This window comes from Lepisosteus platostomus, chromosome 13, assembly GCF_059453375.1.
Source record: "Lepisosteus platostomus isolate fLepPlt1 chromosome 13, fLepPlt1.hap1, whole genome shotgun sequence".
Taxonomy (NCBI): domain Eukaryota; kingdom Metazoa; phylum Chordata; class Actinopteri; order Semionotiformes; family Lepisosteidae; genus Lepisosteus; species Lepisosteus platostomus.
Genome location: NC_142623.1, coordinates 25953971 through 25969714, shown reverse-complemented (window position 1 = coordinate 25969714; position 15744 = coordinate 25953971). Strand labels below are relative to the sequence as shown.

The 15744-nt window shown below is 35.3% G+C and overlaps 1 protein-coding gene across 3 annotated transcripts in view; it reads left to right on the top strand.

Moving 5' to 3' along the window:
• Nucleotides 1-397: 397 nt before the first annotated feature.
• LOC148650245 (ras-GEF domain-containing family member 1C-like) overlaps nucleotides 398-15744 on the top strand; it is a 52712-nt gene continuing 37365 nt past the window's right edge. Inside the window, exon 1 of one of the 3 annotated variants that reach the window (XM_088603847.1) lies at nucleotides 398-1242. Coding sequence is in view for 1 of the 3 variants with exons in the window: in XM_088603845.1 (XP_088459971.1) it covers nucleotides 5248-5250 (3 nt within the window). In the remaining 2 variants the exon portion in view is untranslated. Of the gene's footprint in view, nucleotides 1243-5126; nucleotides 5251-15744 lie in introns of those variants that run through there. The other 2 variants (XM_088603846.1, XM_088603845.1) reach the window with 2 other exon arrangements.

The following is a 15744-nucleotide window of genomic DNA, read 5'->3' as shown; positions in this document are numbered from 1 at the left end:
GATACAGTAGGAGTAACCCTATTAAGCAACAGGTAATTTACCTGTTAAATAGCAATGTGTGCTACGGTTAGTGGAGTGTTGCCTTATTCATGTTTCCCGTTTTAACCTTCGAAGTGAATGTTACTTTCTTAAAGCAATAAAAACGACACCAATATGCAATCTATGCAGATCTTCCTTTAAAATAAGTCGTCTTATGAGATCTTCACTTTTCTCTGCCTTTACGAGCTCGAGTATAGTAATAACTTTTTAGATGCCAGTAATGAATAATATCTACAAAGACGCTTAGTCCATCCAGCTTTGGGGGTTGAACCCGGAAGGCGGAATTTTTTCTCCTGTTTTATGCGCCTTTCCCAAATTATCCATTTTCTATATCTGCCCTGTGATCTGTGTTGTAGTGGTGTAGATATTTTTCTTCCCAGCCATATGCTCATTTGAATTTTCGCATTTAGCACTGCCCGGTTGAAAGAGAAGGGGGGAGTATTGCAGACTATACACACCCTTGAGGAACTACAGCAGAGTCCAGTTGCTAGTCTGTGTACGAGCTAGAGGAGGAAAAAATAAGATGCACCTGGTTCTCAAACGCATATCGCATTTAGCTAATCTCTGTAGAGAGCCTACTGCTCGCGGTTAGAAGGATGTTGGTTTGTCCTTCTGGCACCTCACCGACGTGATGAGTGTTTTTCTCGATTTTTTTTCTTTAAGGACACATGATGCTGCCGACTGTGGGAGCTGGTTTATTTTCAAACCCTCCCATCTCAGTAGTATCCTGCTTTACTGCTCCGCTTCAGTGCTCTTAGCTTCTTTAAGAGGTGTGCTCGCTAGCAGCCTGCGATTCTGTGCCAGTTCTTATTTAAACAAATTTAAATCCGTTTTTGTGGCGGATTAACTAAATAAAACACCGTTCCACGAATAAGAGGAGGGTATCCGAATGATTTGTTTGGGAATGTACTCTTGAGGACCACTTCAATCAGGAGGATTCAGCATATGGATTGGGAATTTGTATTTTAAACCAAGGCGTTTAATCGGATCCCTGTTTTTACAAATCATATCAGCAGTGCAAGACAAGACACTTTCCTTTTCTTGTGGATACTGGCATTGAAAGTCTTATCAAGATCCATTTTAAACGGGGCATTTTTTTTAATCTAACATCTTTATTTATGGATTATTTACATTCATGCCAATATTATAAACAGATCATTTAGCAGGAAGCAGAAACACAGGAACTATGTGTGTGTAGCACTGGTGAGTAAAGAGCTACTGATGGCTAATCCGAAGTGCCTTGGAATGCAAAAACTCTGCTCCTTAAATTCCCTTATTTTTAAGTGAAGCGCACCTTCTGGTGCACGGAGATGCTACAAAGTCGGTTTAATTGATTTATTTTAGCCAATGTGTTTGTTGGAACGTGTGTACGGCATCGTGCTAATGTGTTAGTGTGATTTTGTTTCATTATTTATTTTCCACTGAGCTAAAAATGCCCAGTTGTCCTGGCGTGATGCCTTTATCAGACACGATGCGACTCTTGTCGCTTCTGTATATTAAGGTTCAGGAAGGCTGTATTTTCTTGTTACTGTTGTAGTGTGATTTGAAGCACTAACCTATTTCGATCTAAGTGTGACTAAGGCCAAAATTTAACACTTTAGCACCATCATAATTTTGTAATGACAACAGTAATCTGGTTTCGATCTAAAACAGCTCTCCCCAATCTAAACAACCAAATTATTTAAACAAACCTAAAATTCTATACGTGTGGTGTTTAAGTAGTATTATGTCGTAAGATACATATTTTATTACATAATTTGCTTCCGTATAGGGGGTCATGCGCAAATAAGATTGAAGATCTATAGTTACATTGTTTCTTATACATTAATTTACCATTTATTGTACTTGGGTTTTGTAACGTTAATGCAATGTACGTATATATACACATTTCAAAAGGTGCTGGTGTCTTCTGCAGCGTGATTTATCTGGACACAAAAGTTGTGTGTAGGAAATGCGCATTGAATTCAGGCATCTTAACAGTAATATCATAGATATTAATAACTATATAAAATACATTAAATTAATACTGTTATTTAAAGCATTTCTTATTAAGCACACGACATGTTTTCCTCTGTGAGTCAATTGTCTGTTGACAGCCGTTAGCAAAGACACCGGGAGAGGTGTAACCAAATTTCTCAAAAGCTCTCTGTGATGACTAACTTCATGTTATTTCACCATTCTCAGTCTAATCATGACTGAAATTTCAGAATACGATTTTCTTAACACTGTATAATTAGCAACCGTCGATCTATACATAAAGAAAAAGCTTTTTGATTTAGCTCTTTGCTTGGTTTGCAGTACAATGTCGGTGACGCGATAAGATAAAAATAGGACCCAGAAAAATGCTACAATAAAGCGTTTTGTGTAACTGAGTCGATAATTTTTGCTTAGTAGACTGGTAAAGCTCAGTGCGCTATGGAAAACATGGATGCATACAATAATTAATAAGGCAACATGTTTTTATATATTATTAAATTAATCACAAAATCGTATGTTGAGATAGATAATTAGTTGCTGATTAATGAGTCACATTTAGATTATTTTAGTAAGCAAAAATGATGCATCAGTTTTTACTTTATATGTTTACAAGTTGTTATGCAATTTATCTTGCATAGTAAACCACAAAATAAGAAATATGCTCTGGTCTTTTATGTAAATAGAAAGTGATCATCGTGAACGGGCTAATTAATATTACTGTCACTAATACCGTTAATGATGAGGTATTTTTCCAATCAAAATCTAGACAGAGGTGGGTGGGGGTGGGGGTGGGGGAGCCATTTAAAAGGGTCACCATGGCAATGCAGGTCAAAGGCCACTAGGATTGACGATAGTATTTTCTCAGTCAGTAGCTACCCTGTTGACAAGCCGCTAGTGTATTTTCCCCATCTTGCTGGGTAATGCTTAATCCATTGCAGCCATAGTTTAAGTGACATTCCATGGCACGCAAGGTCACAGAAAAATGGCATAATGTCCTTTTGTCATTAATTAGGATGAGGGCCCGGGGATCCCACGGGGGAAGGGGGTTGCTTGTAGCTGCACCACAGCCATTCTTAATGGCTTACTGAAAATTTATTCTAAGCATGTTCCTCAGCTCTTTACACTACTAATTCCTCTGCATAAGCTGCCACTACAATTCTGAACTCTTTAAAAGCTTTAAAAGCTTCCTCTCCCCAAGCCCTCAAGCCACAACACTAATTAGTATTTTAGATTGTTTATTAGCCCAATGGCATCAGGTGGATCAGTCCTCCCTTTCATAAGGGTCTGGTGAAGAGAGTAATTAGATTATGTTGGGTTTCTTTTAATATATGACTATAACAATTTCATTGGCACTAAAGAATCTTTGGATAGTGAACTTCTTGAAATGGTCAAGTAATTTAATATTTGCATTGAAATGTTGTAAATGTTTTGCAACTGTTTCATGTTTCATTCAGAAGTGCATAGTGCAGTGCATGCTATGCATTTTCAGCCTGGATGTAAATATTAGTATTCAGCTGATGGACTCCCAATTTTGAGAAGGGTTTTTCTGCAGTGGAAAGAGTAACTGCACTACGAACAACAATTGGCTGTAAAATCTGGAGTATTCACATTACAGTGATACTTTTTATGGCCGTTGTATTAAAAATTATGACCGTTGAATGTATTTTGTTAGGGTCAAAAGCAATTCAAACCTAACCATATTTTGTTGGGTAAACAAGATACACATCTTGATTTTCTACAAAGTAAAACTTTCCCTGACAAAAGATGTTCAGATGCAAGCCTACAAGAGGAAATGGGAAAAAATAATGTCTCAGCCTCTCTCAATGTCCTGAAATATTTCTTAAGAATGAGTAGTAAACATGGCATTACTGTTTTAGAGCTGTCAGACATTCAGCAGCCTGCTATACCCAGGAATAGAAAACACTGACTAACTTCCTCTCTGGTGGAATATGGAGCACTCTCTGTTCTAGATATTTACTCTAATTGATAATTTTGTACATTCTTTTCACTTATAGTATGTGTCCTACAGTATGTACATAAGCATTATTTTTAATCATGTTTTTCTATAACCAAAATTATGTATGTAAATAGTCTTGCAATATTGTTTACTACACTGTAACGGACCATAAATAAATAGAAAATAGTAAAGCTTTTTTTTAATCAGACAGCTTGTCACTTTATTCGGGGGCCTGTATATTTCTATTTATTTTCCTCTACTTTAACAGTGTACTTCACAAAGACTCATTGTATTACTGATTAAAACAATCAATTCTACCTGGGTTTCTACTAGAGGTACGGATGTAGTTTACAGGGCAGGAGATTGGCTCCTATTCTTGTTTTTATGAGACATGACTATGAAAAAGGAATAAGTTATTTAAAGGAGAATCCAGATAGATTTCAGATTATACCCCAGATATATTTCTTGCAATTCAAAAATGGACAAAATAATTAGATCTGGAATGCTCTAGTCTCTCACTAGAGTTTGCTAAACTATTAGAGGATTAAAAGAAATACTGCTTACAATACAGCAATCCGTTGAGGTGAAAGAGGCTTTATATATATAGCCTCAGATTAATTGTTAATAAAATGTCAAGGTTGCAATTTTACCTTGATATATGTTCACAGCAGTATTTTGCGAACACGCCCAGCTTCTGTTAACAGATGAAGTTAACAGATTGTCCCATTGCTTGGAAATAGGGCAAGTGCTTTCGTCTTTGTACACCTCTCATTACTGATATTTAGATACAAATGGATGTGATATTTACATTTAAATTTGGCCTTTCCAGTCACATTGTTCATTCTTCTTGGTTCTTAAGAGCTTTTAGACCTAATTTCTGCAATATGCTTGCTTGATAACATCAGAAAAAGTAATATGATCTGTCATCATAATAGATCACATTATGGCTCACTTTAAATACAGTTTTGTTCCAGGAGGTTTTCTGGAGAGGCAGATAAACTTGGAGGTTGTCCACATACCTCTTGTAGGAAGTGTTGTCAAGATCACAGTGTCCGACATGATCTGTAGATGTGTATGAAATTAAGCTTTGGTGCCCTGTGTCTAATTCATTCTTCCTAATGCTTGAAGATTGTTTGCAACCTACCTGTATGTGTTCGGACTGTGGAGGAAACTGGGTCACCCAGAGGAAACCCAGCGGACACATGGAGAACAAACACCAGATATACTGTATAGCACCACAAGTCCAGAATTGAACCCAACACACAGAGGCAGCAATGGTAATTATTGCCTGACTGTGTTGTTTTTAAAAACATGTATGATTTATTTTGCTGATTTAAAATGAATAAATATTTAGTACATTACATAAAATTGTTATTTTTATCACTGATGGGGGTTTTATAGTATGGAAATTACTTTGATCTGCCTCGTTTTACATGTGATTCTACAATAGTGTAAGTAGTTTTCAGGCACCCCTTTTAACAAAACATACCCTGGTCTTGAAAGATATGAATCATTGAAAATTCTATGGTTTCTCAACAAGTTAGTCTACTAATTAAGAGTTTTTTTTCCCTTGAGGAAAGAGCACCATCTGGTCTCGTAAGCCCAACAAGAGATGATAAAATATAGATACATTAAGAACTACACTTCTATGGAAGAAAAAAATACTTTTTTTTATTTGAGGAAACTGTGAATTACATGTATTATAGATTTCTAGTCCTTTGTTGTTTGAATGACTTAAACGTTTTACTGTTTTTTTTCTAAAATGGCTGTAAATGGTTTTAATAACATTTCATCTTTGGATTGAAGTAAACCATTGTAAGTTTCCCCCATTGCTTTAAATGACAGCTTTATAGCCTCACAGTTGTTACTTGAGACATTTGAAAGAAGCAGACAGAAAGGCAGTGTTCTTATGCTGAAAGTTGTAAAAGGATAATGTTTCAGTCTTTGGTTCACTACCTCTGTGTTTGTTTCTGTTACTCAAATCAGATAAGAAAATAAAGGCAAAATAAGAAAACTTAGGAAGAGGGAAATTTAGTTTTAATATAATGCATATACTATACAAGCCTCTGTGGAAACAAGGTTGTGAGCTCTCTTTAACCCTATGTGTACTATCTCTACATCTTATAAACTCATAACTCACAATATCTTGTGCAGTATTTTTTTCTAACAAAGTGTTAGAAACGTCCTGATGGGTATTTGTGTATTTTCTGTGGTGCTATTGTAGGTGCTGATTTCTAAGTTTGAAAGGTTTATACCCAAGGCTTTTGAAACTGTTTTTATGCAACACATATGGTTGCACATGCCTCTAGTTGCAACTAGTGCTTGTAGACTGGACTTTATAGACTGACACATAGCCAGCTATGACTCCAAGGCTGCTACTGTATAAAACTGGAGTGGAGCCTGTCTGTAATGAGCTAATGTTTAATATTCATTATCCTATCAATATGCTGGAACATGTTCAGGTGATCCTAATAACTGATACTATATTCAATGCCAGCCTTGTGGTTCCTACGCTCAGATTTTTGGTGCATCTAGATACTAGCTGTTACTGGCTAATGGGAAATTGTGCTGAATGTTCTTTCACTTCATGAATATCTATCTCTGTCGATCTATAATGGAGTTTTATCAGTTTATAAAAATAATCTATATATATATCAATTAAACTATACACTCTTCTAAAGATATACCAAATGTTAATTAGAATGAGTATAATGTTTGGATTGTGTACATCATTCTTAACACCATGTACTATCGCTTTACAATGCACATCAATTTATGGGTTGAATTTTAGATGTATTGTAAGTAATATAATCACTATTGTCATGGTACAGTAAGTAAAAAAAGACAGGGATATAATGTATACTGTAAAAGATACACACTGTTAATCAGTCTTGAACAAAGTCATGATAAGAATGACTTTGTAATACATATCTCTATTATAGGACATTATACAATATGTGACCATAATAAAAGTATGTGGAATAATTAATAAATAAGTTCTATATTGCTATGTATGATCTGATGTAGACAGATTTTCAAAGTAACAGAAATTAAGTCTTTTTGTATTGACTTTTATTGAGGATGTTGTCACAGAACAACTTCATGGTCTCCAATGTTGCACCTGAATTACAGTGCAGTGAAAGTGTTTTAGAAGCAGTATTGCATTTTAGGAAGATTCAAACATACTGTTGCTTAGGGCTGTTTTATGTGTGGTTTTGAACATGTTTTAGTCATACAGAAATAATGGAGACTGAACCCGTCTGGCAGGTGTGAAACATGGTGTATCACTGATTAGTTGCTTGCAAAAAAAAATATGAAAAGATAAGAAAATAAAAATATGCAACATTATAGCACAGTTGGATTTGAGGTTTATAGTTGGTTTATCTGGGCTGGTTTATGCTCAAGTGTAGTTAGTGTTGTTATTCAACTTTACTGTAGTTGAATCTGAACAGTTTCAGTCTTTATTAGAATGTAGAGTACAGTAAGATGACAAAACAAACCTTAATCATTTTCTGTCAAATTGTGATCATGAGATTAATATGAATGATAAGTATAATAGTGTTTTATTTTTTGTTACTTCTATGCAAACACTTGATCATAATGGAACAATAACATATAGTCTGTTCAATCCAGTGATACCAAGTGAGTATACTGTAAAATGGGGAGACATCCACTTTAATGAAATCTCAGAGTGTAAACGTTAGTATTTGATTGCATGTCCTTTTTAAGGCATCAACTGAATGAAGTCTATGACTCATTGCACTTGCCAAAATCTTTCTAGATTACTTTATTCCTCAAGTTATCTCAGTCTTTACTTCGGAGCCTGCCATTTTCAGATTTCTGTTGTAGAAAAAGCAGAGTTACAGCATCTGACAGCTTTTTGTAAATGTCACTTAAAGTTATTTTGGTCTATAAATGTATCCAGGTTTTGCACAATTTTGGAAAAAATATTTATTCTTATATAGCACCTTTCAATCCTGAGTATTCTAAAGACATTTTACATAAATTGTGTATATATAAATGTTTCTTAGCTATGTACAGAATCATTTGAGCTTTTTTGAGTGACAGTGATCCCTTCGGAAGGACTTAAAACCTTAGCAAAGTCAAGTGGAAATGATTCAGGTTTAATTTGTGGTGACAGCTACATATTGACTGAGCAACCAAGTTATTTTAATCAGGAGCTGAGATTATCTGGATTAGGCTCTGAAATCAGGACTCACTGCATTGCTTAGTGGTGGTCGAGCTAATGTTACTTGAATGTAGTATTGGAAATTCTAAAGTCAAGGGAAAAAAGTAAAAATAAATATGCAAGATAATAATAATATGCACAGATTTAGATTTTTTTAATAACTATTTTTAATAGTGTCGCTCTCTACATCTTAGTGGTGAGAGATGCCAGTTACTTAAAACTAATACTGTAATACCTCTGACTTATTCCATATTTATGATGTTTCTCAATTAATTTAGCTAGTTTTCAGTATTTAGGACTGTCATTAATGGGGAATATGAAATACATAAGTCCAATGACAGGGTATTAACATCTTAATAATTTAGCAATCATGGAGTGTGTAGAAACATATTTGCATTATTGCAAAGATGATTGCCACATAGATTTACCTATCACCAGGGGTGTCATAAAGGATGAGATAGAAAGAATAACTGCATTTACAAAATAATTTAGGCTAATGGGGATTGCACAAGGCCTCCTATTTTGATAAGCCAGTATATGTGCAAACAGGCTCTTTAAAGGAATGGCATTGTAGACTTGTAGACTTAACCATACAGATCCTATTTTGTTTTTCAAGAGAGACTCAGTCTCCTAGATTGATACTGTGACTGGGAACTGAACATATTGTTGCATGAGAGCTAGGATTTTGTCTTTGTAGAGGCTTGTCTGTGGTGTACTTGATCCCCACCAAGGACTCCCAGATCAAACGATCAGGCCCATTTTACTGCTTATTTATTTCAATTAAAAGTGACTGATTTGAAAGAGTTCAGTTTAAATTTGGTCAAATTAAAGTAGACATATTGCTTATCAATGCTTAAGTAAAAAGGATTCAGAAAATAAGGTAGAGTGGTGATCACTATTTGAAGGTGTTGCAGTGAAATTTCAGTGAGACCTTGTTATGGACAAGGAAAGAATCTCATATACCTGCTAAAAATAATAATTTATTTGGTGAGTTGAATTAAATTATACAGATTTTGGAAACTGAAAAGATCTGTTCTGCATTGGTTTTCTTTTTTTCATTTTAAAAAGATTTGTTAAAATGTTCATGTTATCTTGTTGGTATTTGAATCACAGCCAGTTAGTTACCAGTGGAACCACTGCCTGATTCCATCAATTTTGTAAGCACTTCTTCCACTTCAGTGTTAAGGAAAAGCCTACATTTTATGACTTTGTGCAGAATATGCCTATGTAATATTACCGTGACTGGCTGCTATACTGTGACAGGATTCTACCCTGACAAACAACTTTATTCCTTTAGCCCTTATACAGTTTAATTATTAACCAAAAATGGTCAATCCAATGCTTCGTTACTGAGCACTGAAAGGGTAAGTCAGAGGAAAGTTTTTCTGTAGAAGCTCCAGCGAAATGTGTAATCAAGTGAAAATGTTGCTTTTAATTTGTATCTCATAACAAAGCACAGTAAAAAAACTTTATATCCTAATGAGGCCACACTGATATTCTGGTAGCATCAGAGATGCAGTACACAGCATCTGTTTATTAGACTCGAATACCAAAAAATGCTTATAATCAATCAAAATAATGGAAGAAAAAATGCCTTAGATGTACATATGAAATAGAAAAATGCAGTTATAGATTGTAATGTTGTAAATATTAAACATCAACAACTTCTGGACTGTTTTTTTCCTCAAATATTTCAAAGATACATTAAAAGATGTTACAGGCATTCATACTGCAGTTCGAACTACATTAAATTATTTGTCAATAAAGATACATTTATAAAAATAAAGAAAAAAATAGCTTTTACCTTTTTTACCTTTTTTGTGATTTCTAACAGGCTCCGTACGATTTTTATTTTGTCCTATCATGTTCTTTTGTGCATTCCCTAAAGCAAAAAGTCACATTTCAATCAGAATAAAATGAGAAAGCAAAATTAATTAATTAAGATTTTATTCCCTTTAGAAAGTATTACTAAACACCTGTTTTTTACTTGTTGAGATTTAGAGCACAGAACATATAATGCTATTTAAATGCATAGTTAAATGGTAAAGAAAAATGGGATTAATGGAGTTGGACTCTCCTAGGGGGCCGTAGTCAAGACACAGTAGTGAATGCAGTCATTTTAATTGACATCTGCTGGTGGATCTGTTTTCTTTTGCAGACTTGTCCCTTCCTCTAGTGTATTATGATGTACTTTGGTTTTCCTACCAGCTTTGTTTCAATCTGCTAAGTAGGCTTCTGCCAGAGCTTGTGTAGAAAGTAGCATTCAGAAGAGCAGATACATGAGTGATTACGTTGTGTGCTGAGTCCTCAGTTAAAAGGAAGGTTTTAGGTAATAAAAAGGAAATATATTAATATATAAGGCTAATATATTAAATATTTCACTCCCAATGTGCCCCAGGATGAACAAGTACAATACGATACAGGAATTAGAAGTACAGTTCAGACCTTGAGGGCTTGATGATCTTCTATCAATTGTATGTAAGGATACTGTATAAGTGATCTTATTCATAGATCTAAAATGTTTCCTGTAATCTTTCAACATATTGCTAGTGAACTTATCCATAAAAAGAGGTTGAGGGTAAATTAAAATTATAGATAAAGAAGAGGATCGTCTGTTTGGTAATAGGGGATAGGATATGAATTCTAGGGGTTAGTCAGTATGGGAAGAGCAGGTCTGCTTAACCTTTTAAATCTAAAATCTTTTTAGTTTTGAGCAAAGACTATGAAGTGACCTGATTAATGAATTCTCAAGGGCATCTGATCAGATGTCTTTACAACTGACATCTAAATATGAGGACACAAGTGGCAAATGCATTGAAAATTAGGAACAGGAGACATTACCTTACACAGAAATTTTTTCTTAACATGGTTTCTTAGTCTAGAGCAACCCAACGAGCATCTTGTTGTTGCTGATACCCTGGCTACTGTGCAACTACACCGCTGTGTCAGCTTGACGTTGCCCTAGCACCGTCTGTACAAAGTCCGATGCATTTTATCCAGTCAATGCCATTCTCTTTGATAATTTCATTCAGAAGCTGAAATATGTGCTCTCCTGTAGTTCCTGTTGGTAGTAGTTTATAGAACAGAAAGTCCTCATGGGACATGCCTTCAAACTCATATCTAACATAAACATGCAAATTGGCTATATCAACGACATTTACAGACTCATCTAATTGCAGTGAAAAGCATCTGCTCATCTTAATGCGCTCTATCAGTGTACTTTTGACATCATCCGCCATATCAATAATTCTATGAACAACTGTGTCTTTCGGAGGGGGCAGCAGGTCGAGCTGATTAGCAGCTTTTTCTCCACACATAATACAGTACGTGTCAGCTCTTTTGCCAACGGTAAACAGTTCTTCACAAATAGTGTGGGGCTTATCTGCTTTAGCAATCCGCAAGCTTGCATTTTTCCTCGTTTCTGTTTCAGGAGTCCGTCTCAGAAGTTAAAATAAGTTTTTATTTCATGCACATGGGAGCGAAACAAAGACGCTCGTTGTATTTTTTTTTCTCAAATTAACCTTTTTCTATCTATCATGCTCTCCTGTGCTCACAAGATTGCCAGTGTTCCAAAACCATGCACATTCTCCTACCTCCCAATTTGCTGAAGATAACTTTTTTTTTAATACAATTGGTCACTTACGTTCATAGCATGCTTTCCTGTGCTTACAAGTTTGGCAGTGTTCCAAAATCATGCACATTCTCCTATATCCCTATTTGCTGGAGAACTTTTTTTTAAATACAATTGTCCGTTTTTGTTCATACCACGAATTCTTATACAATGGTATAAAATTACATAGTAGCTCTTGTGTCCTCTGAAGTATTGGCGTGCACTGTATCGTACTATGTAGGCTGCGTATTCTACACAAACTAATTTTATTAAAATAGAAAATATGAAAACCCGTCCTAATTTTTCAGTGCACACAACAAAGGTCCAGGGTCATATGGTGTGCCACCTGGCGGCACTCCGTGTACCACAACTGGTGCACATACCACAGTTTGAGAACCACTGAGTTGGTCTAAATGGCCCCTTCTGTGGAATAACAAATTATAGTTGTAGGTTTGGTGATAGTACATAGCCCACAAGGCCTTGCCGTCTCCAAGGAAATGTTGCACAATGCTAGGTTTTAGTTAAATACTTTTACTATAAGAATCAAGGTGATAGTATCTTTAGTGCCAATATTGATGAATCACTTGATGTTGCTATGATTCAATTAATCCCATAGTGAATTTATGTAGTATTTCATAGCTAGAGAACAGCTGTTTTATTTAGTGATAACAATACATGATAATGCTACAAAGCAGAGTTTGTTTAGTCACAGTATGCTCAACACCTGAAGCACCATAGGAGAAGGCATTCTCTTCATAAAAGGGATTGATATATACAGTATATATGCATTTTAGGCTAATATCTCTGTAGAAGCATCGTCAGAAGTGTGTAAGAGGCCATTAGTTCTTAATTTGCCTTCCAGTTGTTACAGTTTGAATCCGTCTATCCATTTTCTAATAGTTATATCCAATACAGGGTCATGAGGGAGCCAGAGCCTATCATGGCAAACATCGGGCACAAGACAGGTTTCACCCTGGACGGGACGCCAGTCCATTGCAGTGCACATACATTCACAAACATCCACACACTCAAACCAGGGCCATTTCAACTCAATTACAAGTTGTCCTTCTTTACACTTCCTGTTCACATTATACAGTAGGTTGATAAGTGACCTAACTCGCCACTGTCTTCCCTTATTAACTTCAGGAGTTCTGGGATCACACATGTGCAAGACACTAAGACTTCTCAGGCCGGTAACTCTGGATAATGATACAGGAGATATTCATTATCAAGTAGAGGACAGGAATTTTACTGCATGCCTATTGTCATAGACACATAACCAGTTTAATCATGCAGAAGACACAAGGAAAAAGCATAACACATTTGACCACTAGTTCAGTAGTTTACAGGCATTCATGTTGTAGCACAGGCTCCTTGTGACAAGTTGTGTTGTTATTTCACCTGACACTAAATTCTTAGTGCATTTTGCAGATCCGTTTGCTATATGGATACAGTAAAAACCTTTTTGAAGTGTCATTTTCATTTCTTTGTAATTATAATTATACAAAATCAAGCTAGAAACATCCTGTCCATTGCAATCAAGGATGTACTTACTGTATATTAATGTGCACATGCAAGTATCAGTATTTTGGAAGTTGTCAAAAATGAGATGCAAAGCCTAATTTTTTCAAATTTCTGTTACTTCACTGCCACATCATGTGTGCCACTTGTCGTCATATCACATTGAGGTATAAATATAGCAGGTCTGACAATGGGTGTATTCTAAACTTGTTTTTGTGAACGTTATATTCGGTGGTATGGTAAATATTATGATCAAAATAGACTGGTAATGAGTGTCATTTGACAAGGCAGGCTACAAATATTACAAAGAATATATATGCATCACATTTTAGAAGTACAGTTCTTTTTAGTCTGTACTGTTCTTTTTGGTTTTAGTACTGTATGTGTTTTTCACACATTAAGCGCCTTGGGGCAACCTTGTTGTGAAAGGTGCTATATAAAAATAAATTGAATTGAATTCGACAGTTTTTCTTCACAGAAATACATTTGTATTGCCTATTACTCTAATATTTCTGTTTTCTGTCCTTTAGCTACACTAAGAAAATGTTAATGTTTAAGGCTTCCACAGATAATCGGAAACTGACTGGGCTTTGTCTTAATTTGATACATTTTTCCTCAAATAGTTTTTGTCTTCTTCTTATTGTGCACTATCTTACAGTACCTGCTATTTGTGAAACCCTACAGTCAGGTTTGCAAAATGATCAGAACCTCGGAATATCAACGGAAATTGTGACATTGTAACATGAAACAGAGACAGAAGAAAACAATGGGAGCCAAACGAGTACGTTGGTAATCAGGCTATGTAGCAGCTACGGCCAACGTATCTGCATGCAAGTTAAGAGAAGCAATGAAAAACTTGACTTTTTGCTATAGGTAAGTGAATATTCAGTAGGATATTCACTTCTTTATAGCAGGCCCAGGTATATTAAGGACCAGAGATGCAGGACAGTTTTTAACTGGCTGATATTCAATGTTTTCTTCTCTGTAACCTGTTCCACTTGAACCAAATGTGAAATGCAGAAGGGAAAGATTGAAATGTATGAGTAGGCTTGGGGAAATGCCATGAAACAAGTTTTGGGTTAACAAAATACCATCTCTATTATGATCAGAGTCCAAAGGACTGAGGCAGCTTACTAACAGCTCTGCTTTGTGGATTATTCCAAGAATGCCTTTTTGTCTTCATGCTTAAATTAACAATTGTGTCAGTAGGAAACATCTCCAGAATATTCTTTAAATGCACATTTAGAATAAAGGAAATTCTAAAAACCGCAGTTAAAAATAGTAGGTCAAAATAAGAGGCATTTCATCTTTTTTTTGCAAGCCAAAACTGAGCGTCTTCCATTATCCATGTTTTTATAAATCCTCAACATGTGCAATCAGTTAAATTAACAGACTGAGCCCAGCAGGTAAAAGCTGTACCTTGTCCTGTGTCCATTTTGCCTGCTCTGATGTTGAGGTGTCTGTGCCACAGTAAAAATAATCACAGCATTTGCTGTCTGTCTGTTAGTTATATTAAAGTATTTTTGCCACACTATGACCCTTTCCCTAAGAAGTAACAGGATTAACACTGTTTAGGAGAAATTCTAAAATCTTTGTTTTGGATTATTTCATGGGATCAGGGTTAGGGATGCAATTCCTCTATGTGGTAATTATTCTTGAATGATGAAACCAGACTCCACCACCACAGCCCCCACACTTTAAAACATTTCTTTCCTTTGTGACTCACGTGTTTGGGCTGCTGTACATGAATAAGAGCCTTTGTTTATTATCTACTGATTTGGCAAGACAGCCAGGAAACCTAATTTGATCAAAGGACAGATTTACAAAGTAAATACTAAAATGACATTAATTGATTAAACATTTTGAAACATCAAAAATATTGAAATATATTTAGTGATTTAACTGATTTCTGAATTGTATTAAGGAAATCTTTTTTGCTGCTTTTCCATTTGTCGTCAAGATGGGCTTAATGTCATTTGCTAAAAAAAAGCATGAATACCCTAAGGATCTTATGATTCAACATAATTATTAAAGAACTTGGTATACAACCTTCAAGCCAGATAAATATTTACACTTAAAAGATGTTTTTCATGCATAACAAAGTACAGTGTACACCTCTTAAACTCAAATCCTATTGTAGCTGAGGGTGGGGTGAAATTGTAGGCTTGAAAATTAAAACTTGCTTCACAGCTTGCCAAAGAATATTAATTTAAAAAGACATTTGTAAAAAGGTAGATAATGAACTGTGACATCTTAGTTCATGATTTTTTTAAGTTGAAATTTAGCTTTGCCAGCCTATGGGTAATAGAATTTAAATGAGAAAAAAATATTGATTTTTCTGTGGTTTTCTGAACTTTTTCAAAATATGTTCTTTCTTTCTCATGGGTCCTTCTCAGACATTCACTAAGTAGTAAACCAGGCTGACGGTTAAGTATATAAACTATACTGGGA